The 26,120-nt window shown below is 36.4% G+C and overlaps 2 protein-coding genes across 2 annotated transcripts in view; one reads left to right on the forward strand and one right to left on the reverse strand.

Moving 5' to 3' along the window:
- The first annotated feature begins 3,906 nt into the window (after positions 1-3,906).
- On the forward strand, positions 3,907-5,304 carry LOC110909211 (trihelix transcription factor ASIL1). Its single transcript, XM_022154241.2, has one exon. It carries the CDS (start codon positions 4,179-4,181, stop codon positions 5,049-5,051), a length of 873 nt encoding a protein of 290 aa, XP_022009933.1. The 5' UTR covers positions 3,907-4,178; the 3' UTR covers positions 5,052-5,304.
- An 11,851-nt stretch (positions 5,305-17,155) lies between these two features.
- Positions 17,156-26,120, reverse strand: part of LOC118483771 — a 32,954-nt gene continuing 23,989 nt past the window's right edge. The window contains exon 4 of the mRNA XM_035979339.1: positions 17,156-17,227. Coding sequence (XP_035835232.1) covers positions 17,156-17,227 — 72 coding nt within the window. The remainder of the gene's footprint in view (positions 17,228-26,120) is intronic.

Here is a 26,120-nt window from a genome sequence, read left to right on the forward strand (position 1 = left end):
TGTTAACCCTGCCCGGTTTACCATTGTTTCATCACCAACAAATCTTGAATGAATGAAAAAGGCAAATTTTTTAACAGATCCCGCACAAAACACTAACCATTGCCAGACCATCACCACCACAACAAAACCAAAGAAGATGTGATTTGTTGTTTTCGCATTAGCCTCATAAAGAGCACATAATAAAGAGTTAACTTGAATGTTCCTACACTTCAAAGCCTCGAATGTGGGAAACCGATTCATATATCCCTCCAAGCGAAAATATTGCATTTATTTGAAACCCATATACATCGCATCCACATTTATTTGGTGCGGGATCCACATTAGCACATTAAATTTCAATACCTTTTCCGATTCTCTACATCCCAACCGCAACTCTTTATGCATATCCAACTGATCTTGAATGAAAAAGGCGAAAAACTGAGAGATCACGCACCAAACACTAACCTCTTGCCACATTATCACTGCCACAGCATAACAAGAGAAGATGTGATTTGTTGTTTCCGCATTAGCCTCACAAAGAGCTCATAATAAATATTTAACTTGAATGTTCATACACCTCAAAGCCTCGAATGTGGGCAACCGGTTCATATCTTCCCTCCAAGCGAAAATATTGCATATATTTGAAACCATTTACATCCCATCCATATTAACATACAACAACCTAATAATAGATCTAACCGAGAACACACCTAAGGAATCACCCAACCAAGGCCAAGAATCCATGCGATTTTTACAACACAACGAACCCATCAGTCATGTGCAATGTTCCCATTCCACATCTCGACATCAGACGCCAGATCTCTCTTTCACTTTCACTTTCGTTCTATGTCAAAGTTGGACCATCAAACCCAATCATCCACTTTACAAGACTTGTATTTTTCAAGTCTAAACAAATTTGAAAACAGAACCTGAAATGGTTTATCCCTTACCCAAATGTCAATCCAAAAGCTAATGTCTTCTCCATTACCAACCGAACTTTCACCATAGAAGCTATCTTCACCGTTTCAAAGTCCAATTTCCTAACGAAGTTCACAATATTGCACCAAACTCCTGGCCCATCATTCATAGCCAGTAAAACTGACCAACCAGAACTCTTGACCTGAAAAGAGTATATGACTTTTCGCCACACTATTTTTTTATGTTTCGTATCTCCACACCCACTTAGCCAATAAAGAAATACTAACAACTTTCAGCTTATTTATCCCTATACCACCAATCATCTTAGGCAAAGTAACTCTATCCCAAGCCACCCAACTCATTTTTCTCGCTTCACTTGAACCCCCATAGGAACTTCTTCATAATTTCTTTCAAGGTCCCAATCATTTTGGATGACGCTTTATACAAAAAAAAAAATTAGTAGTTTGAAAGGCTTTCTAGTTACGATCTAGTGAGTGTAACCCCCTCCCTATCGAAAAAATTAGAAGCCTTCCATAAGGATAACCATTTTTCAAAAACCCTCACTACAATATCCCAATTGCTAATTCTCGTATTAACCCCAACCGTCAGCCTAAGGTATTTAAATGGAACACGACCATGCTTGCATCCTAAGATCGAAGCAATCCCTACCACCTTAGGCGTATCCACCCCACAACCAAAAAGATTAGAATTATTTAAATTTATTCTTAACCACGAGCCTAGATCGAAGATTCTTAATAACCTAGCCACATTTTTATGTTAAAACGTGACCAATCGCCTATGGTGATAACGTCACCTTCATATAAAAGATGGAAAATCACGAGACCTATTTCGCAAATGAATCCCATTGAAGGCTCCTATTGCACACGCTCTATTGAAATACTTGAAAAGGCTTCCATGACGTTTAAAAATATGAAAGGAGAAAGAGGGTCTCCCTGCCTCATTCCTTTACAACACTGGAACTCAAAAGTGCGAGATCCATGACGATTATAAATATGAAAGTAGAATGGGTGTCTTTGTACCTCATTCCTTTATAACATTGGAAATCGAGAGTGGAATATCCATTCAAAAACCACGACTCTAGCCGACTTTAGACACCACAAATCTGAAAACTCCCTTTTCAACATAGAAATAATAAAACCCTATTTAACGTATTAAGTGCTTTTTCAAAATCAATCTTAAACATAAAAACCTTTATTTTTTTTAATCTAAGATAACACCTCATTGATGATTAGAGGTCAATAAGTAATCCAAACAAAAAAATCCACAAATCTATCAAACATAACCAATGATATGTACAAAAGGAATGAGGCATGACTGCAAAGATACGAACATTACCAATGATATAGCGTGTAAAATTTCACCATCTCGTGTAGATATGAACTTTATTATTTTATGGAGTCTTATATTAATCTTGTCTTACTTCCATGCATAAGCTTTTTTTATTCCGATGTTAATTATTTCATTTCAAATCAATCGTTCTTCAATGTTTTGGTGAATATCTTGTACGATGCATTCGACTCGATGAGCATATCATTAAAATATTTATCTAAATACATTATAAAACAAAATGATTGAACAAAATCAATCATTATGCAATGTTTTGGTGAATATCTTGTACGATGTGTTCGACTCGATGGGCATATCATTAACATATCTATCTAAATATACTATAAAACAAAGCGGATGGACAAAATCTATCATTCTGCAATGTTTTAGTGAATATCTTGTATGATGTGTTCAACTCGATGGGCATATCATTAACACATATATCTAAATACATTATAAACAAAGCAGATGAACAAAGATGTAACTTACCTAAAATTTGTCACTTACAACATATTTTATCTATGGTATCACATACCACATCTAAATGTAGATGATTTTACAATTTTGCATCTCTTAATAATTATATATACACTCATCCTCTACCATATCATTTTCTTCCTCTTTTGAGTTTTCATCAAATAAACATAATCATTTATGGGAAAAATAGTAATAATATCAAATATTATAATTTTAACCCCGCATTAAAAAAATAATCAAGTTCTAACAAATACCGGAAAGCAAAAAGTAAAAATAAAAAAAATTACAAGTTTAATAATAAGATTACGGTTATTCAAATAGTCCGGTTATTCAATATTCTAATATTAAGTCATTCGAACCTTACTAATAAAATAATATAAATATTAGTGGTTGGAAACAGAACCACTTATATATACTCAAAATACTAAAGTTTAATGAAGAGGTGTTTATGAGAGTTCATGTTGTTCAATTCTACAACTAAATGAAATACATAAAATATAAAACATATAAAAACAATATTTAGTGGTTTTTTGTATTAATTAAATGGACTATGGTTCTATGTATACAAATGAATTATGGTTTTTTGTTTCATATAACTAACAAAAAAAATGGTCCACCTACATAACCAATTGAATCCCGAATAGATATGTTGATTACTTCATGATAATTCAACTTAGTCAAGGAGTGTTCATGAATGACCACAAAATTGTCTGATGCGTATCATGTTTCTATCGTATATTATCAATCCTGTCACAATGCACGGGTTACCCACTAATAGTATATTAATTTAGATTCTGTATGATCATGTCACTATATTTTATCTCATAACTTTTCTTATAATTATCATACAAAACATTTGGTGATTTAGCACTAATCATTTAATAAAATTTAGGATGTTTTAATATTGCATACAATATGACATAATAACTTGATATACTATTTTAAAATTCGGGCTATTGCAATGGGTTTTTATAAGAGAGGAAATGAAATGACCATGTTTGGTATGTGAAGGAATTTAATTAAGAAAATAAACTTAGTTAATCGTAAAGAATTAAATATGTAATAAAATAAACGTAAAGGATATTTTTAATAAATTTTAAAGATAAAAGCTTAAACATGCAAGTTTAAGCAAGCATAAAGCCGTTTTGTGGAATTTACTCTTACTATAAATTCTAATAAAACCAAATACCCATCACCCAACTCTCAGGCGGTGCGGATCTCACCCAACTACCCAATAATAAACACTGACGGTTGTCACCTCACCTCACCTTCCTATCCCTTTTGTTTTTACTCTCATCCTGCGCACCCTTCACTCACGGCGCACGTTATCCTCCCCCACCACCTCACCGCTAAGTCAGCCGCACCCCCACCCTACCTTTTATCTTCTTCCCACCTAACCCTAACCCCCTCATTATGCCTCTCACCACCACCACTTTTCTTACGTCATCACCGCCGTCATGCACTCCCCCTCCTCCTCTCCACCACCGCCTCCCAAACCTCCGTCTCGCCGCCTTCCTCCGCCGTGCTGGTCCGACGCCGAGACGGTGGCGCTCATCGACTGCTACCGTGAGAAGTGGTACTCTCTCCGGAGAGGTAATCTCCGTGCGCCGGACTGGCAGGAGGTCGCCGACGGTGTTGCTCAACGCTGCCGGTTGACTTTTCCGGCGAAAACTTCGATTCAGTGCCGCCATAAGATGGAGAAGCTCCGGAAACGGTACCGATCCGAGATCCAACGGATCGGAAGCGGTTTGAAGAGGAATATGTATTCGTCGTCGTGGATACACTTTAAATTGATGCATGATATGGAGTTAGGGTTTAGTTCTTCTTCAGATCTGACAGTTAGTTTGAACAATCGATACGACGACGTTGCAGATGAGGTTCCAGATGAGGTTGAGGTTGAAGAAGATGAAGATGATATGTTGTTGTATCATAACGGTAACACTAACAGTAACGGTGATGGTAATAGAGTTAGGATTAAAATTCCTAATTTTGCTGTGATGACGTCAGCGAGGAACAATAGGTTGTTGGATGACTTACCACCGAATATGAACCCGGGGTATGGGTCGGGTGGGACGGGTAGGTTGAAGAGGAAGATTGATGGAGATAATGTGATGAATGAAATGGTGGAGGCGGTTAGGAGGCTAGGGGATGGGTTTGTGAGGATGGAGAGGATGAAGATGGATATGGCGAGGGAGCTTGAGTCGATGCGGATGAAAGCGGAGATGAGGCAGACGGAGATGATAATTGAGACGCATCAGAAGCTGTGGGAGTCGTTTTCGAAGACGGTTTTGGAGGGGAAGAAGGGGAAGAGGAATGAGGAAGGGGTTTAATTGTGCAAGTTTAGGTTGTTGAGAATATGTGTTGTTTGGTAGTTTGTTTTTGTTAATAATTTGGTGTAGTGGTAATTAAAATTTGAAAGTTGGAACCTTAATGATGTTTCTTGTGGAATTGAGATTGTAGGGCGTTTTGAAGAACAGGGCTGTTGACCATGCAATTGGCTTGCTTTGTTCTCACCTTGTTCATAGGTAATATTTAAGGTTTGGTTAACAAAAGCGTGAAGCGCGCTTATGTTATATGTTGTTCTATGCACACCCAGTAATCTTTATTTACAACTAGAAGCCTAGAAGCGGCGCCTTTTTAATTTGGTTTACAAATCCATTTAGAAGCTTTGACATATCAGCTTCCAAAACCAAGATTTCAAGTTGCTAACTATGTTCTTATACATTTTAGAATTGCATGTAGGGTGCACAGAACAGATTGATTTATAGTGTACTGGTGTTTATGCCTTAAATGTGCATCTCTTACAAGCTTTGATGAATTGCTATCTACTTAGTTATACATTCGCATGATTGCCTAAATGCCTGTTCGTTTACTGGTTATGAATGATTTAGAATAACCATTCTTGAGGGAAACTAGCATCGATCTTAATCATCATCCTCGAGTGCTAGAAAGGTTCGGTGTTTGTTGATCTTTACTTTACTCCTCTCCATTTTGCCTGTTGTTGATGTATGTGTAACATGGACCGTGTCATGGTTTAAAAAAAACGGTTGCCACGTGCGCTTCGAGGCGAAACACCCAAAAAATGATTCTGAAGTGCGCCTCAAGGGGTTTATATTGTGCGTGCCCCTTAGAGGGGCTAAGGCGCTAAAAAGGCTGCGTCTCAGGGGTTTTTGATATTTGTTTTTGATGTTTTTGACTTATAGTGTGAATTGCAAGCAATTTATGTCTTTTTATGTCTGTTTTTAATGAATTTGATGACGAATTTAGTTGGTATTATTATTTTTATAATATATATAATTTTTATATTTATTTTTTATTTCCGCCCGGGCTTACGCCTTGGTTTGTCTCAAGGCTTACGCCTTATGCCTCGTGAGGCGAAAGGAAAACGCCTCGAAACTCATTTTTCTGTTCTTTTAAACCTTGGCCCGTGTGTTCATTGCCTGCTTCTTCTAGGTTCGGAAGATAATTCTTCAATAAAATAGTGGCATTTTAAGAAAAAAAGTAGCAGGCTTTCTGTTTTTTTTTTTTTTACAAAATTCTTGGCTGTTCATGCGGAAAGATAAAAATATAGAGATGGATTACTGGTTGCTTTGATCTTTACTGCAGTTAATGTCTTTTTATTCTCTTATATTTGTTCTGTCATGCTTCTTGCAGTGTTTAGTTTTTGTTCATCCTGCAATTTATGCGACTATTGACACTGATACATGAAGTTAGGTAACTTGTTGGTTCCGTTGTTTGAAACAATTAGTAGATTTTTTCTAGAGTTTGCTCTGATGAGATTATATTCGTATTTACTACAGAAACCAGAGAGTTTGCTCTGATGAGATTGTATGTATTTACTAATGAAACCCGAACGTGTCCTTAATGAATAGGGTAATCACCTTAATGAATAGGGTTGTTCACAAGCTGTGCTGACACCTATTTGAGCATGAACTTGAAAACGTATGAGCTGATTCGGTACAGCACAAAAGCAATATTTCAAGTTACTACCTATGTTCATATACATTCAAGATTCACATGTAGGGTACACATTGATTTATAGTTTATAGTCTATTCCTTAAATGTGCATCTCTTACTAAATGCCAGTTTGTTTAATGGTTATGAATTTGATTAGATATTTAAAAGAACAACTCTTTAGGGAAACTGGTATTGAACTTCATCATCATCCTCAGGTGCTAGAAAGGTTTGGTTTTTGTTAACCTCTGCATTGCTCTTTTCCAGTTTTTTTGCATGTCTAACATTGACCGTGTGTTCATCGACTTAGCTCTTTTCCAGTTTTCCAGTTATTTTGCATGTCTAACATTGACAGTGTGTTCATCGACTTTTGTTTTATATTTGGGAGATAATTCGTGAACAGTAACTATTTAAGAAATAAGTAAAGCAAACTTTCTGTTTTTGCAATCTTCTTGGCAGATCATGATGGAAAGATTAGAATATAGAAATGGAATACTGGTTGCTTTGATCTTTACTACAAGTCATGTCTTTTTGTTCTCTTATATTTGTTCTGTAATGCTTCTTGCAGTGTTTAGTCTTGGATAGGGGTGTTAAAAGTGTTGTGTTTGCGGAAGAACCCAGAAATTTGACATAAAACCGTACCCGAAAATCGTGTTACCTGAACATGACACGAATATTCACGGGTTGACACGAACGCGACTTGTTTAACCTGATTTTTATTACTTTTTGTTTAATCTGGCTTGGTTATTTGTGAAGCCATAGTTAGCTTTTTCCTGATCTTGAAATCGTGTTCTTGGTCGACGGCTGTTCTTGTTGCCTTGTTGGTCCTCGCTGACGGGGAGATCATTCGGGCTTTTTTTTGGATTCTTCATAATTGTTACATGGGCTAGTTGCTTAGGTATACTTTTATATGAGGGTTCTCTATTTGGAAGAGCTCACAAGTTCACAACAGATCAGTTTTGAGTGAGGGGCTGTTACGCAACATCTGAATGGTTAAGTACTGAAACAGTAAGAGGTCTGAACCATTAAGTGTTAAACCAGTAAGAGGTCTAAATCATTAAGAGCTGTATAATGCTTAACCGTTCAGAGGCAAATGTCTGATCAATTCAGATTAGAGGTCTTAACCATTCAGACTTTGTATAAATCTTAACCATTCAGAGGCAAATGTCTGAACCATTCAGACATCTGCTTGTGAAACAAACTGTATGAACTATTAAGTTCTGAACCACTAAGAGGAGGTCTGAACCATTAAGAGCCTCATTAAGAGGTAAACAAACAGCCCCCGAGTCTTTCAAGACCACCTGTAGTGGTAGCTTGAAAGGGCGTGAAGGGCAAAATAAAAAATGCCCAATATAGCACACTACACCGCCCCAGGGGCGTTTTTTTTTTTTTTTCGTTAAAATCTTAAAAATGCCTAAGATATATTTAAATGGCCAATCAGATCCTCCAACATCTATTTTTGAACCCTTTTTTAACTTAAAAAAATTTATAAATTAGATTTCCTCACATCTTCACAAATCTCGACTACACCCCTTATTCACTTCATATTCCATAATGTCTCATATGCTACATGTCAATTCATGCCTAAGGGTGGGGCATTTGTTTCACTCACCATTACACATGGTCTTAGGTAATTTTGAACTAGTTACAAGGCAAAAACTATTTGGAAAATCATCTAGCATAATATCCGTGGGGTTGACTGTTTGCGATTAGTGTGAACCTGTTTAACTGAACAGAGTGTGTTTGTGTTACCTTGTCAAGTTTTCCTACAAAATTTCTTTAAGGTAGCGTTTGGTATGAAGGAATGGAAGATGGAACGGAATGGATCATTATGATCGAATGAAAATAAACATGTTTGGTTATCATGTGGTAATGGAATGGAGCATTCCAAGGGAATGTAACTCCTTCCAAATATAACAATTTTCATTCCTTGATATGTAGGTGTTTTTTTTCCATTCCTTCAAGGAATCGAAAGAAATATGTTATTATTATTATTTTTATTATTATTATTATTATTATTATTATTATTATTATTATTGTACTTTTATTTGTATTTATATTTATATTTATATTTATTAATATTCATACTAATATTAATATATATGAAAAATCTATTATTAATTTTTTATCATTAATATATTATTATTATTATTATTATTATTATTATTATTATTATTATTATTATTATTATTATTATTATTATTATTATTATTATTATTGACTCAACTATATTTTTGTCACTTTAATACAGTTGTGTTTACTTCATCTTTTTTTTTGTTTATCAAATTGTACAAGGTAATGATTCATTCTATTCACATATGAGCAACCAAACATCACAATGAAATAGAATGATTATTATTATTATTATTATTATTATTATATTATTATTATTATTATTATTATTATTATTATTATTATTATTGACTCAATTATATTTTGTCACTTTAATACAGTTGTGTTTACTTCATCTTTTTTTTGTTTATCAAATTGTACAAGATAATGATCTATTCTATTCACATATGAGCAACCAAACATCACAATGGAATGGAATGATCCATTTCATTCCGTTGTCCATTCCATTACCTCGTTCATTCCATTCTCTCATCTATTCCATTAACCCATACCAAACAGACCCTAAGGGTGAACGGGGTGGGTGTGGCAAACTATGGTGGAAACTAGCTGTGACACCTGTGCCTCTGCAACCATCAAACAAATACCAAATTTATGAAATATTGTGTTTCATACTTGGGATTTCTAAAAATATGTGTATCGTTTGCACATATCAATTCATGTTCGATTTCAAGCTTTAAATCGCTTTCTGGAAGGTTATACGCGCACTGATGCGTAAATATAATGAGTTTAATGCAACGAACACTCCGGAATAGTGAAATAGGCTTAACATACCTTAAATAACCTTTACACAACCTAGAAATAAGTTTTGGAGGGTTTGGTGTGGCGAAATCAAGTTTATTCGCTTACAGGGACTAATTTCGACAAACTGCGAAAGTATGCTGATTTGTACAGTAACGAACATTCCGAAACTTGATCATAAGTTAAATATGCCCTAAATATCCTTTACATAGCTCACAAATAGGCTTTGAGATGTTTTGTGCGCAAAAATAAACTTTCTTGATCAATAGGGACTAAAAGCGTCAAAAAGTGCACAAGTTTGCATTTTCGCGCATATCTTACGTTTTGAATATATCCGGACATCCAAAAATTTATGTAATCATTAAAATACTTTATTTTAGTGATTGGCATGATAAAATTCCATTCGTCGCTTAATTTGGATCGTTTTTGCGTTCGTTACGACTTCCGTCGTAATTAACCGAACAATGCAACCGTACGACCAAACGAACCGACATCCGAGATGTTTTTGAGCATATTTTAAATTCCCTATACTTTAACATCATTTTGGAGCTTTGAAATGGGGTTAACGGGGTTTAAAATTTCCAAAAATCAAGTTTTACAAGTGTAGGGACCATTTTTGAAATTTCTGACCAGATTCAATGAACCTAGTCCAATTTTGAAGTGTTGATGGTTTTAATGGCTGGTTTTGGATGCTATCGGCTCAAATTTGTTGGTTTTAAACATTTCCATGGTTTTGAAAGCCACGAGCTCAAGTGGAGGGCCAAGATCAAAGCACGAAATGCGCGGAACGATCCTGACGGTTTACCGAATCCTATATAAACCCATGCCTTCACTTCATTTCAACTCACACTTTGGTTCAATCGGCTCTAAGTTGAAGTTATTACTTCATACCTGAGTTGTTTGAATCAAAACTTCCTAGCTTGGACCCTTTGTAAGTCTCTTTCGTGCTTTTTATGCGTTTTTAGCACGAAAGTCAAACAGTGTTTGACTTTCTGCTTTGACCACGAGTTGGTCAACACGAAGTTCGTTGAACTTCGCAACGTGAGCGTAATCACGATGGTCATAGTCCCTTGTGACTATACCTAATGATTACCATGTTGATTAGGTGTAGTGACGAGTCGTAGTTTCGGTCAAAATACGTATTCTTGCGTATTTTGCAACCAAACTACTTTTGGGTATCAAGACCCTTTGTCTTGATATCAAACTTGTTTCCAAACTTCGTCATGTTCTAACATGTTTAACTCGTCACTTTAGGTTTAGTGCTTATACAGTGTTGTAGAATAAGCGGTCTAAACAACCGCTTAGACTTTCGAACCCGACCCGTTTGGTCGATCATTAGGATCCGACCAAGCATATTATGTGACCATAGTTGCATAGGGAATAACCTTCCGAGGTTATACCTTATGGTCACTTTGTTTTAGTAGTTATATGATAGGTAGTTTATATGCCTTAGGTAAATGACCAAAAATGCCCTTTTTACGCATAAATTTATTTTAAGCATATGTAACCTAAATTTTGACATTTAAACTGATTAGGTAACATTATTAGACATGGAAAGGCATATATTACTTGTCATAGGACTCGTTAGGCGGTCCGAACGCGTTTTACGCGAACGACGCGTTAAAGTAGTGTAAGCTACCTAAACGGGTCGTAATGGGTCGTAAGCACTTAGGATAGGTTTCCTTTTAGAAAGTAGGTTTTGTTAAACCATATTACATGAGTTCCTATACTCATTTGGTTTACAAAACCTCATTCTATCCGATCTTCCGATTTAGGTCTGGTTTATTTACATAGTTACCTATATTAGGTGCCGTTTGATTCTGTGATCCCTCTAGCTTTGCTTGGTTGTTGTTTCAAGACTTCTAAGCACCCCTCAAGACTTCTAGAAGACAACACCATTTAGAAATAATCATGTATTATGTATTATTTTCTTTTGTTGTTGTCAAGGTCCATGAAACATTTGTTATCGTTGTTTATAAATAAATCTTTTATTTACATTGCAATATATTTATGTGGTTGCATGTATAAACAACATATCCCCTACAATACCGACAATCAAAAAATTGTATTCCTTGAAGAGCAGACTACCCCCAAAATTCTTCCATTTTATGATCTCTTGTGTTTTCCACGAAAATCCTAAGTTCCCGTTTCTTCCAAGAAAACGAAGTACAAGGCGCAAGTTACAACTCTGGATGAATACCCAAAGTACCACTATAAATCCTTAATAGGGTACCTAAGGGTATTTTCGTAAATCCTAAAATTGTTGTGTTCCTTAATTTAAATATTACGTTTCTTTGAAAACAAAATCGAATTTTTGGAAGATCATCCTATCTTTTCAGATAGATTCTTGAGGACATTGAAGTCTATCGGCTGGTTTCCTGGTGTACCTTGAATATCCATGTTCAATCGACAACAAGTTAATAACAAATCAATAATCAAGTTAAACAATTATGTGATTATGTGCTTATGTGTTCCCTTTTATGTTTTTATGTGATCCAAATTTTTGTTATCCAAATCCTCGTAGAATCTTCCATATTTTCATATAAGGGATTCATAGTAGGACATCCAAAGGTACTACCTTAAATCCTTAGTGGGCTTCTATGTAATAGTTAAGACCCTTGGATTATAAAGTACTATTCCATAATTAGACCCCTTGAGTGGTCTAGTTAAACAGATTGATCCAAAAATCCGGTTAGGACTATCATGTGATGATATAGCTGAAAAGACTCCTTGGCGGTCTAATTAAAGAGATCATTTGTCGATCTAATTAAAAAGGACCCTACGGTAGTCTAGTCACACTCATCACAGGTTTCATTTTTCTTCCCCTTCACATTACAAATTGAACTGTGCGGACTGTGCAAGGAATTACGTAATTATAGATGCATACATAATTATGGAATTCAGTGCACAGAAACCACAGCTAGTTTTGTCATGTATCAAGAGTTGACTCAATTCATTTCCATTTCTGAAGAATACCCATTGGGGAAAATGACTCATTCCGTTCATTTTCGTTTCTGAAGAATATCCATCGAGGGAAATGAATATCCTTGATTCTTCCTTCATTTCCATTTCGGAAGAATACCGATTGAGGAAAATGACTAATTCCGTTCATTTTCGTTTCTGAAGAATATCCATCGAGGGAAATGAATATCCTTGATTCTTCCTTCATTTCCATTTATGAAGAATACCCATTGAGGAAATGACTCATTCCGTTCATTTTCATTTATGAAGAACATCCATCCTGGGAAATGAATATCCTTGATTCTTCCTTCATTTCCATTTCTGAAGAATACCCATTGAGGAAAATGACTCATTCCGTTCATTTTCGTTTCTGAAGAATATCTATCGAGGGAAATGAATATCCTTGATTCGTCCTTCATTTCCATTTCTGAAGAATACTCATTGAGGAAAATGACTCATTCCGTTCATTTTTGTTTCTGAAGAACATCCATCGAGGTAAATGAATATCCTTGATTCTTCATTCTTTCCATTTCTGAAGAATACCCATTGATGAAAATGACCCATTTCATTCATTTTCGTTTCTGAAGAATACCCATCGAGGGAAATGAATATCCTTGACTTTTTCCTTCATTTCCATTTTGAAGAATACCCATCGAGGAAAATGACTCAGTCCGTTCATTTTCGTTTTCTTAAGAATGTCCGTTGAGTGAAATATCAGGATTATGCCTTGCATATCTTTGATGGGTTATTCTACGCAAATAGATAAAAACCCTAGATTCCATGCAAGACAATTATTTAACACAGCGTCACAGACAGACTCCTACGAATAAATTTCGGGATGAAATTTCCTAAAATAGGGGAGGCTGTGACACCTGTGCCTCTGCAACCATCAAACAAATAACAAATTTATGAAATATTGTGTTTCATACTTGGGATTTCTAAAAATATGTGTATCGTTTGCACATATCAATTCATGTTCGATTTCAAGCTTTAAATCGCTTTCTGGAGGTTATACGCGCACTGATTGCGTAAATATAACCAGTTTAATGCAACGAACACTCTGGAATAGTGAAATAGGCTTAACATACCTTAAATAACCTTTACATTACTTAGAAATAAGTTTTGGAGGGTTTGGTGTGGCGAAATCAAGTTTATTCGCTTACAGGGACTAATTTCGACAAACTGCGAAAGTATGCTGATTTGTACTGTAACGAACATTCCGGAACTTCATCATAAGTTAAATATGTCCTAAATATCCTTTATATATCCTACAAATAGACTTTGAGATGTTTTGTGCGCAAAAATAAACTTTCTTGATCAATAGGGACTAAAAGCGTCAAAAAGTGCACAAGTTTGCATTTTCGCGCATATCTTACGTTCTCGATATATCCGGACATCCAAAAATTTATGTAATCATTAAAATATTTTATTTTAGTGATTGGCATGATAAAATTCCATTCGTCGCTTAATTTGGATCGTTTTTGCGTTCGTTACGACTTCCGTCGTAATTAACCGAACAACGCAACCGTACGACCAAATGAACCGACAGCCGAGATGTTTTTGAGCATATTTTAAATTTCCTATACTTAACATCGTTTTAGAGCTTTGAAATGGAGTTAACGGGGCTTAAAAGTGCCAAAAATCAAGTTTTACAAGTGCAGGGACCGTTTTTAAATTTCTGACCAGATTCAATGAACCTAGTCCATTTTTGAAGTGTTGATGGTTTTAATGGCTGGTTTTGGATGCTATGGGCTCAAATTTGTTGGTTTTAAACATTCCCATGGTTTTAAAAACCATGAGCCCAAGTGGAGGGCCAAGATCAAAGCACGAAATGCGAGGAACGATCCTAACGGTTTACCGAATCCTATATAAACCCATGCCTTCATTCATTTCAACTCACACTTTGGTTCAATCAGCTCTAAGTTGAAGTTATTACTTCATACCTGAGTTGTTGAATCAAAAATTCCTAGCTTGGACCCTTTGTATGTCTCTTCGTGCTTTTTATGCGTTTTTAGCACGAAAGTCAAACAGTATTTGACTTTCTGCTTTGACCACGAGTTGGTCAACACGAAGTTCGTTGAACTTCGCAACGTGAGCGTAATCACGATGGTCATAGTCCTTGTGACTATACCTACTGATTACCACGTTGATTAGGTGTAGTGACGAGTCGTAGTTTTGGTCAAAATATGTATTCTTGCGTATTTTGCAACCAAACTACTTTTGGGTATCAAGACCCTTTGTCTTGATATCAAACTTGTTTTCAAACTCTTCATGTTTCTAACATGTTTAACTCGTCACTATTAGGTTTAGTGCTTATACAGGGTCCGTAGAATAAGCGGTCTAAACAACCGCTTAGACTTTCAAATCCGACCCGCTTGGTCGATCATTAGGATCCGACTAAGCATATTATGTGACCATAGTTGCATAGGGAATAACCTTCCGAGGTTATACCTTATGGTCACTTTGTTTTAGTGAGTTATATGATAGGTAGTTTATATGCCCTTAGGTAAATGACCAAAATGCCCTTTTTACGCATAAATTCATTTTAAGCACATGTAACCTAAATTTTGACATCTAAACTTGATTAGAGTAACATTATTAGACATGTTAAGGGCATATATTACTTGTCATAGGACTCGTTAGGCGGTCCAAAGCGTTTTACGCGAACGACGCCGTTAAAGTAGTGTAAAGCTACCTAAACAGGTCGTTTAATGGGTCGTAAGCACTTTAGGATAGGTTTCCTTTAGAAAGTTAGGTTTGTTATACCATATTACTAGGTTCTATATCATTTGGTTTACAAAACCTCATTCTATCCGATCTTCCGATTTAGGTCCGGTTTATTTACAAGTTACCTATATTAGGTGCCGTTTGATTCTGTGATCCCTCTAGCTTTGCTTGGTTGTTGTTCAAGAACTTCTAAGCACCCTCAAGATTCTAGAAGACAACACCATTTAGAAATAATCACGTCTTATGTTTTATTTTCTGTTTGTGTGTTGTCAAGGTCCATGAAACAGTTGTTATCGTTGTTTATAAATAAATCTTTATTACATTGCATATATTTATGTGGTTGCATGAATAAACAACAATCCCCTACAATACCGACAATCAAGGAATTGTATTCCTTGAAGAGCAGACTACCCCCAAATTCTTCCATTTTATGATCTCTTGCGTTTTCCACGAAAATCCTAAGTTCCCGTTTCTTCCAAGAAAACGAAGTACAAGGCGCATGTTACAACTCTGGACGAATACCCAAAGTACCACTATAAATCCTTAATAGGGTACCGAGGGTATTTCCGTAAATCCTAAAATTGTTGTGTTCCTTAATTCAAATATTACATTTCTTTGAAAACAAAAATCTTTTGGAAGATCATCCTATCTTTTCAGATAGATTCTTGAGGACATTGAAGTCCATCAGCTGGTTTCCTGGTGTACTCTTGGAATATCCATTGTTCATATGGACAACAAGTTAATAACAAATCAATAATCAGAGTTAAACAATTATGGTGATTATGTGCTTATGTTGTTCCCTTTTTGTTTTTATGTTGGATCCAGAAGTTTTTGTTATCCAAATCCTCGTAAGAATCTTCCATAGTTTTCGTATAAGGATTATAGTGAGGACATACAAAGGTTACTACCTTAATTCCTTAATGGGCTTCTTAGTAATAGTTAAGGGGACCCTTGGATTATAAAGTATTATTCCATAATTAGACCCCTTGAGTGGTCTTAGTTGAACAGATTGATCCAAAAATCCGGTTAGAATATATGTGATGATATAGCTGAAAATTACTCCTTGGCGGTCTAATTAAAGAGATCATTTGTCGATCTAATTAAAAAGGACCCTACGATGATAGACAAAGTGCCGGAAAGTGCCTAAAACCCACATAAAGTGCAGAATTCTGCACAAATCAGCCAAAATTCAGCATTTAACAAGATTATTACAAGCAAAAATATGGTAAAATGGTCCTGTATGCTTTCCTAAGTGTCGGGAATTAAAAGTGACACAAAAAGTTACATAAAGGACACTATACAGTATAACTAAGCACGTTGACGAATCGGTATCTAACCGAACAACCGGACACTACCCGAAACATCAAATTTTCACTAGAAGCATTGTTTTAGTGTTACAAAGCTAGTTATGGTCACCGAATATCATAACACATCTAATAAACATTAAATACAAAATACCTAACTAGCACCATTGAATCCTAACTAAATCAAGTAACTAACCATTAAAAGTTACACTTTACCCCCCCCCCCCCCATGTTGGACGGTTAGGGGACATGGGTCCCACATAATATTTGTTTACTATACTTTATTAGATCATGTTGGAGAATATACCCACACAAGATACCATATGCCATCCTTATTGTGGAAGTTGTTTATAGAAACTACAAGTCCTTGGTCATTTACATTCTAACATATGAAAACTCACGAACCACTCTTCTCCTTCCCCTAAACTCACGACTCAAACACCCCCTTCTAACCTCTCCATTTTCAATCCATTCCTTCAAGATCCAAGCATACTACAAGGTGTCTTAAGCATATTTAGGAGGCTTGGAAGCATTGGAAGTGGAAGGACCTCATCTAGGAGCTTTTATCCACTCTACTTCTTCATCATCTTCATACTTGTTCTTCCCTAGCCATAGTTCTAGTAGTAAGCCTCTTTGATCTTGTTTTCACTCACAATTTTAGTGGTTAAAGTATGAAGTAACTTGGTAAACTAAAGATCATAAAGAAACATAAGCATAAACATGAACATAAAGCTCTAAAACATGAAGATCAAGTTGTTCTAGTGTATGTATTGAGTTTGTTTGATGATTTCTTGTGTTTGTCGTGTAGATCACCATATGTAGCTTGCTAGATGATGATTAAACACATGATCTAGCAAGTGTAAGGATAGATCTTGTGAAATTTGTAATGATCATCCTTCATGTTAAACATGAACTTGAAAATAAACTTGTTTTAGTGTATGATGATTTGTGATACATGTTATAAGACTTGTAAATAAAAGATTTCAAGAATAATATTATCAAGAAACTAAAGTTATTTACAAGATTTACAAGATCATGATTTTTAAAGAAACTAATCATGTTTTTAGTGGTTAATCAAGTGTAGAAATATATATTTAACAAGAAAAATTCAAGAAGAAATATTTTTAGAAAATCACTTTACAAGTTGTGAAGATCTAAATTCTTCAAGAATGATATTTTCAAATAAATAACCACACTTTAAAGGGTAATTAAACTTACTAAGTACACTAGTAAGTTATTACAAATTTTTACAAAGTTTCAAGTTCATGACATAGTGTAAAATTCATATTTTTGACATATAGTAAGTGTTGAATGATTTGTTGATGATTGGTGATGATTTTACAAAAGAAAATGATATGCTTGAAAGCATGGAAACCTCCATTTTAGGGGAAACTATGGCAAAATTTTCTAAAAATACCAACACTTAGAAAATATTTTCTAAACAAGTGTTTACAAGTGTATTTTTAACTATGATTTTCCATATAAACTTTGCCATAGATTTTTGTAACAAAAATACAAGCATTGGGGGTTTTACAAATAAAACGGGTAAATATGTATTTAGAATAATATATCTACATTAAAGACATTGTGTGTGATTATGTGAAGTACTTGTATTATTTTAGGATTTAAAATAATATAACTCACAAATACCAAGAATTTACAACACCAAAATAATACCAAAAATTACATGGAATGAAATAAATAAGTTACACACTTGATATTGAGAAACCGAACGCAATAAAGTAACTTACGAAATATTCCGAGAAGTACCGTTACAATATATTTTTGGTAAATATTATTTTGGACACAAAAGAAACGAAAGTATGATTTTTATTATTACAAAGTATATCATATTTTCGACAAAGAGGAAATATATTACTTTTGGAAGTAAAAATATATTTTCTTAGAATATTTAGAAGATATATGATTTTTGAAGAAAAATATATATTTCTTGACGATACATTATTTTGGACAAAACAAGTCTACGTATATTTTCTAAGTGAAAATATATTAGTTTGGAAACTACAAATACAAGAATACGAGAATACATGTATGAAATACTCCCATCCTTGGGAAGGAAACACGAAAACAAATACTTGAAAAGTATTGTAACTCTGGATGACGTAAAGACATAAAGAAAACGTAACTCAAAACATGAATACTAAGGCAAGGCACGACCCGCTCGTCTAATAGACCCTAGCACATTGTAGGTAGTCGTATTTGTTGACGAGATTTGAGTTACGAGTACTGAAGACGCAAAACAGTGAGTTCATGCTCCCCCTTTTCTTTAACTGTTTTTGGTTTTATAACTCCCGGGGGTGAAATACATGTACAAATACTTAAACGGTATGAAATGCCTATGGAATACTAGATCATGTGAGCATAGACTTAATACTAAAAATGCCATAAACTCTTGGTGAAGACTAGTACCAAGCAGTGTTAAAGATGCCATAAATTCTTGGTGAAAACTAGTACCAAGAAATGCTAAAAATGCTATAAAGTCTTGGTGAAAACTAGTACCAAGCCATTAAAAACATTCATTAATTAGGGACGAGGGTTAGATCTAACGGGTACGGCCGAACCCCACTCATGGTCACAACTAGTACCTAGTAGTGCTTCGGAGTCCCAGTCGAGGTTAATCGACACAGTCGAGGGAAATCGGTACAGTCGAGGGTAATCGACACAGTCAAGGAGTCATAACAAGTACTCCCCATGTTCTCAAGGAGTCATAACAAGTACTCCCCATGTCCTCAAGGAGTCATAACAAGTACTCCTTATGTCCTCACATGCCTTAAAGGAGCCATTACGAGTGCTCCCTATGCCTTAAAGTCCTTGTAAAACATTCATGTTCATACATACTTTTCATACCTGTTTACAAAAGAGTCTTTCAAAGATTTACAAGAATTACGATATACAAACAAGACGCATGAACTCGCTCAACTTTATGTTGATGTTTTCCAAAATTACATGTATTTCAGGTAACAGGATGGATCTTAGGCGCAAGTGTCGTAACTAGAAGTAAACTCCAAGTTTAGATGTCATCCACTTTTGTTGATTTGTAACCTAGACGGAGGTTGTGTTTTAAAACTTAAATAACAAGTTTTGTAATGCTCAAATTTTATGAATGGATGAACATCGTTTTAATCATGTAGTTGTTTATTACGATTGAATGCAATGATATTAAACCAGTCACACATCATACGCTTCCGCAAAAGACAGGGTGTGACAATTTGGTATCAGAGCTTCGATTGTAGTGAACTAGGATTCTTTCTCGAGTCTAGACTAAAATCACTAGAGTCTCTCACGAAAACATTTTACAAAAGGTTTTCATTGCATTCACGTAAGTGTCAAGATCCACGAGTCAAACACTTTTCAGAAAGAGACAAGGCAAGGACATTAGTAGGGAATACCCTCAAGATAAGGTGCCAATTAAGGCATAGTCTACACTAGTTAGACTTGCCAAAGATAAAATACACTCTTGGTGATAACTAGTGCCGAGTAGTGTTTTTGTCGTGAATCGACAACCAGAAAAATAACCCCCCCAAAAAAAAACGAGAGTTATATGTAATATGATACATCGAAATGCCTGTTTATGCTAAGTAACATATTGTTTATCGATACATACATACATACGAATAAGTGTACGGAATGATAATTGACGTGAACAAGATACTTTAGACTCCGACTCCTATTACTGTACGTAACTCGCACGATGAAGCTATCGACCTCACGTTCATTGCAAGGCTCATAGCTAGAGTGATTACCAGACAAGATTCTGAGCTTCCTTCCGTAGGAGATGGGCTGCTCTTCCCTCTCGATCGTGAAGGTGCCTAACTACGGTGATGAACGAGGCATAGGCGGCAACCTTGAACGGATTCTTAATCAACGGGACGAGATCCCTGTGGCTTATGTGAAGCAAAAATTGACGACACACTTGACTAGACAAGAAAGATGAAGTATTCATCCTGAAGGTGCCCCTCCAACTACTAGGAATTCTCTTTATTCCTATTTCATTTAATCATCGTGCCTATACGCGCGTAACCTTAACGAGTGTTAGCGTGTGGACCATCGCAAGGATCCTTTCCATGACAGAGGTATAAGTGCAGTAGTGTCCCCTCTTTGATTGATCATCTGCTTGGACGAGAGAAAATTGGGGTAACTGTGCAAGACAATTTATTATTACGGGGGCCCACGTAATAACGACTTGTAGTGCATAGAAATCCTGGTGGACTCTGCGGGTCGAGCTAACGATCACTATACAAAAATAAACTCTAGGTGTTCACACCTTCAAATGGTAGAACAATACCTAGATCAGTGCTTTAGCACTTTATAAAGTAGGAAACCTGTCTTGCCTACCTCATGTCTACCCATGTATGAGACATTTGAGAAACGATATTTAAGCAAGAGAAGAGGAATAACATTCAGAAAGAAGCAGCGATGTTACACTCTCTATCACCCCTACATGAACAACCCCATCTCTGGGAAAATATACACATCAGTAAAGCTAAAGACCTAAGAAAACCAATGTAGCAGGAAATAACTGAAAACTTGTGACCAAGGTGATATAACCTCGAGTTCAATAGTTACAAGCAATAAGTCAAGTTGCCAAGCTTATGTGAGGGCTCAGTAATTGTTTCCTCGCACATACATTGTTGATTGTATATGCATGTGATATTGAGTGATTACATGTTGGCTTATGGTGCTATGAACCTCATATACACTTATGGAGTGTTGTCTAACCTACCTCATACACTTATGTGATATTGAGTGATTACATGTTGACTCAGGTTCAGACCCTTGGTGCAGATGCTGCTTATACACTGAGCTGGGACGAGCTCAAGGAAATGATGGAAAAGAAATACTGTTCTAGGCTGAAATCCAGAAACTTGAGGTGGAGTTCTGGAATTTGAAAATGGACGGACCGAAGATTTCTGAATACGTTCAGCAATTTCACGACTTTTCTAGGGTCGTCCCCTACTTAGTCAAACCGGAATTCAAAAGGGTTGAACAATTCATCTGGGGACTTGCACCTCAGATCAGGAGCATGGTTACTTCCTCAAAGCCTTCAACCATTGCAGAGGCTATCGATTTGAGTATCACTCTTACTGAAGAAGCTCTACGCATGGGGAAATTTTTGGAATCTGAGGATAACAAGAAAGAGACTCATGTGGAGTCATCAAGCAACAAGAAAAGGAAGTCCTCAAACCTAAAGATGGGCACCCAAGTCAGCTATGGAAGCTCTAAAGCAAACAAATAAAGAAAGTGAATCCGCCGCATGGCAGGAAAACTGATGGAGCCACTAATAAGGCCGGTGGCAAAGTTTAGTCGGGGACTAAGCCGAGGTGCGGAGAATGCAATTTTCACTATGAAGGTCGATGTCTGAGGCCTAAGTGCGGAAAGTGTGGAAAGGAAACACAACAAGGATGCCTGTTGGGCAAAGAATCCAGACGGAAAAGATAAAGGTAGAGTACCAGTTTGCTACAGATGTGGTGAAGCAGGGCACTTTAGGAAAGATTGCCCTAGGAAGAAACAAGCAAGGAAGGTTTTCACGATCGAAGCTCGTGAAGCACGGCAGGATCCAGATGCGGTTACGGGTACGTTCCCTATTAATCAACCTTATGCATCTATTTTTGATTAATACTGGCATCAACTTTAACCTTGCATTGCTTAGAACTTAAGAAACTGCTTGGCCTGGTTTCAAGTAAAATAGAAGTCTCGTATTCTTTAGAAATGGGCATATAGAAGGATAGTTTAGGAAGACGAAGCAAAATTGTATTTAGGGACTCAGAAGGCCGGAACCTTCTTTACCGTTGACTTGAGAAGTCATAATATGATAGTCAACAGGATTGATATCCAAGTATAGGGCCTGAGAACATCCCCGTGATGAAAGATTCCAGGAGCCTTTTCTGAAGACTTCCAGGAACGCCCCTCCGCAGTGACAAGAGAGGATTAAGATGAGCCTCGTGCCAGGCACCCAGTGACAAATGACGCCTACCAACTAGCTTGTCCGCGAAGCATGAGCCTCCGTATGACGACAAGAGCTGCTAGACAAAGGAAATTAGAGACATACATCCTAGTTAAGGACCCACAGAGAAAGTTGACAGTCCATTTTACATAAAATCCGGAGAATTGAGAATCAGAATCCTTTGCCAAGGATTGATGACATGAACAGACAAATCGTAAGGTTCTAGTTACTACTCAAATATCGACTTGGGGACAAGGTGTCCTCAACTGTGAATACAAGAAGGAAATATCCCTAAAACGACCTTTAGGACTCGCTTCGAGCATTACGAGTTCCTTGTCGTACCATTTGGTTTAACACATGCATCGACAATATTCATGGACCTCATGAATCGAACGTGAAAGCCTTACCTGGATAGATCATGATTATATTTGTTGACTACATTCATATATGGCCAACGACCAAGGAAGGTCGTGAGCAACAGCTGCAATTTACCTTGCAACTCTTAGAAAAAAGAACAGTTATGTGCTATGATGACGAAAAGCGGATTTCGAATTCGCAAGGTGAGAACTTTAAGATACATGGTGGATAAGAACGAAAATCATGCCAACCCTGCAACCAAGAGCTAAGGAGCTAGAGTTGCAATTAGGTGACGCTTCTCGACAAAGTCTCGATTGTACGTCGATGCAACGAGACCACAACATTGCATACACGGCACATTGAATTAAAGAATCATAAGAGAAACCATGATCTAGATACAGTGATTGCGCACCGCAAATTTGACAACATTACTTGTAAGAAAACACTGCGCGACCTTTACTGAACACAAGGGTTGCAGCGCACCGTTGATCGTAAAAACTTGAATATTAACATAGATGGACTAAGCTACTGAACGATGCAGACTGTATGAACGCGATACGTGCTTGTGTGATAAACTTTGATAAAAAGTTGGAACACTCACTTGCCCTTAGTGGAGTCTTCCTACAACAGTATTTATCACACCGCCGTTCAAACCGCTTCGTGTGAAGCTTCAGAGAACATAATAAGTCGATCCCCGTCGCGTTGAACGGAGACCGGAGATAAGCAATCTACTGACCCGAGTTGGTTCAAGAAAAACTAGAGACAAGATCGTACAGATATGTGATCATATCGAGACAGCTGCGGAATACAGAAAGATTGCGCCAATGAACGGCGGAAATCATATGAAATTGAAATAAGAAGTATGGCTTTAATGGGACCCTCGCCTAGAGAAGGCGTAGTGTGATTTGAAAAAAAAACGAAGAGGTTGAATCCCCGATGTAGGGATCGGAACCATTGCTCACAAGATGAAACTTCTAGAAAAGATCCGTAGTGATTGCGAAACATTCTATGTGTCTAGTCTTTAAAGGAGTCTGACTTAAGGAAAGTCGTAATTGTTACATGGGCTATTTTCTTAGGTATACTTTTATATGAGGGTTCTCTGTTTGAAAGAGCTCACAACAGATCAGTTTTGAATGAGGGGCTGTTTGGCAACATCTGAATGGTTAAGTGCTGAAACAGTAAGATGTCTGAATCATTAAGTGTTAAACTAGTAAGAGGTCTAAATCATTAAGAGCTGTATAATGCTTAACCGTTCAGAGGCAAATGTCTGATCAATTCAGATTAGAGGTCTTAACCATTCAGACTCTGTATAAATCTTAACCATTCAGAGGCAAACGTCTGAACCATTCAGACATCTGCTTGTGAAACAAACAGTCTGAACTATTAAGTTCTGAACCACTAAGGGGCTGTTTGGTAGCCTCTTAATGACCATTCAGATGCTACCTCTTAATGGTTTAAAACCTCTGAATGAATAAGAGGTAACCTCAAGTCTAAATGGTTAAGAGGTAACCTCTGAATGGTAAATCATCACATGTCACATTCTTTTACATTCTCATTGGTAAAATTCTTAATAGTTCCATTAAGAAGTAGCCTCTTAATGACCATTCAGAGGCTACCAAACAGCCCTAAGAGGAGGTCTGAACCATTAAGAGCCTCATTAAGAGGTAAACAAACAGCCCCGAGTCTTTTAAGACCACCTGTAGTGGTAGCTTGAAGGGCATGAATGGCAAAATAAAAAATGCCCAATAAAGCACACTACACCGCCCTAGGGGCGTTTCTTTTGCCTTTTTTAACGAATGGAGTTTTCTTAAAAACGCCTAAGATATATTTAAATGGCCAATCAGATCCTCCAACATCTATTTTAGAACCCTTTTTAACTTAAAAAAAATTAAAAATCAAATTTCATCACATCTTCACAAATCTCCACTACACCCCTTATTCACTTCATATTCCATAATGTCTCATATGCTACCTGTCAATTCATGCCTAAGGGTGGGGCATTTGTTTCACTCACCATTACACATGGTCTTAGGTAATTTTGAACTAGTTACAAGGCAAAAACTATTTGAAAAATCATCTAGCATATTATCCGTGGGTTTGACTATTTGCGATTAGTGTGAACCTGTTTAACTGAACGGAGTGTGTTTGTGTTACCTTGTCAAGTTTTCCTAAAAAAATTCTTTAAGGGTGAACGGGGTGGGTGTGGCAAACTATGGTGGAAACTAGCTGTGACACCTGTGCCTCTGCAACCATCAAACAAATACCAAATTTATGAAATATTGTGTTTCATACTTGGGATTTGTAAAAATATGTGTATCGTTTGCACATATCAATTCATGTTCGATTTCAAGCTTTAGATCGCTTTCTGGAAGGTTATACGCGCACTGATGCGTAAATATAATCAGTTTAATGCAACGAACACTCCGGAATAGTGAAATAGTCTTAACATACCTTAAATAACCTTTACATAACTTAGAAATAAGTTTTGGAGGGTTTGGTGTGGGGAAATCAAGTTTATTCGCTTACAGGGACTAATTTCGACAAACTGCGAAAGTATGCTGATTTGTACTGTAACGAACATTCCGGAACTTTATCATAAGTTAAATATGCCCTAAATATCCTTTATATATCTCACAAATAGGCTTTGAGATGTTTTGTGCGCAAAAATAAACTTTCTTGATCAATAGGGACTAAAAGCGTCAAAAAGTGCACAAGTTTGCATTTTCGCGCATATCTTACGTTCTGAATATATCCGGACATCCAAACATTTATGTAATCATTAAAATATTTTATTTTAGTGATTGGCATGATAAAATTCCATTCGGCGCTTAATTTGGATCGTTTTTTCGTTCGTTACGACTTCCGTCGTAATTAACCGAACAATGCAACCGTACGACAAACGAACCAATATCCGAGATGTTTTTGAGCATATTTTAAATTTCCTATACTTTAACATCATTTTAGAGCTCTGAAATGGGGTTAACGGCTTAAAAGTGCCAAAAATAAAGTTTTACAGGTGCAGGGACCATTTTTTGAAATTTCTGACCAGATTCAATGAACCTTTTCCAATTGTGAAATGTTGATGGTTTTAATGGCTGGTTTTGGATGCTATGGGCTTAAATTTGTTGGTTTTAAACATTCCCATGGCTTTGAAAACCATGAGCCCAAATGGAGGGCCAAGATCAAAGCACGAAATGCGAGGAATGATCCTAACGTTTACCGAATCCTATATAAACCCATGCCTTCACTTCATTTCAACT

The sequence above is a fragment of the Helianthus annuus genome, chromosome 11 (genome assembly GCF_002127325.2).
Source record: "Helianthus annuus cultivar XRQ/B chromosome 11, HanXRQr2.0-SUNRISE, whole genome shotgun sequence".
NCBI classification, from domain to species: Eukaryota; Viridiplantae; Streptophyta; class Magnoliopsida; order Asterales; family Asteraceae; genus Helianthus; species Helianthus annuus.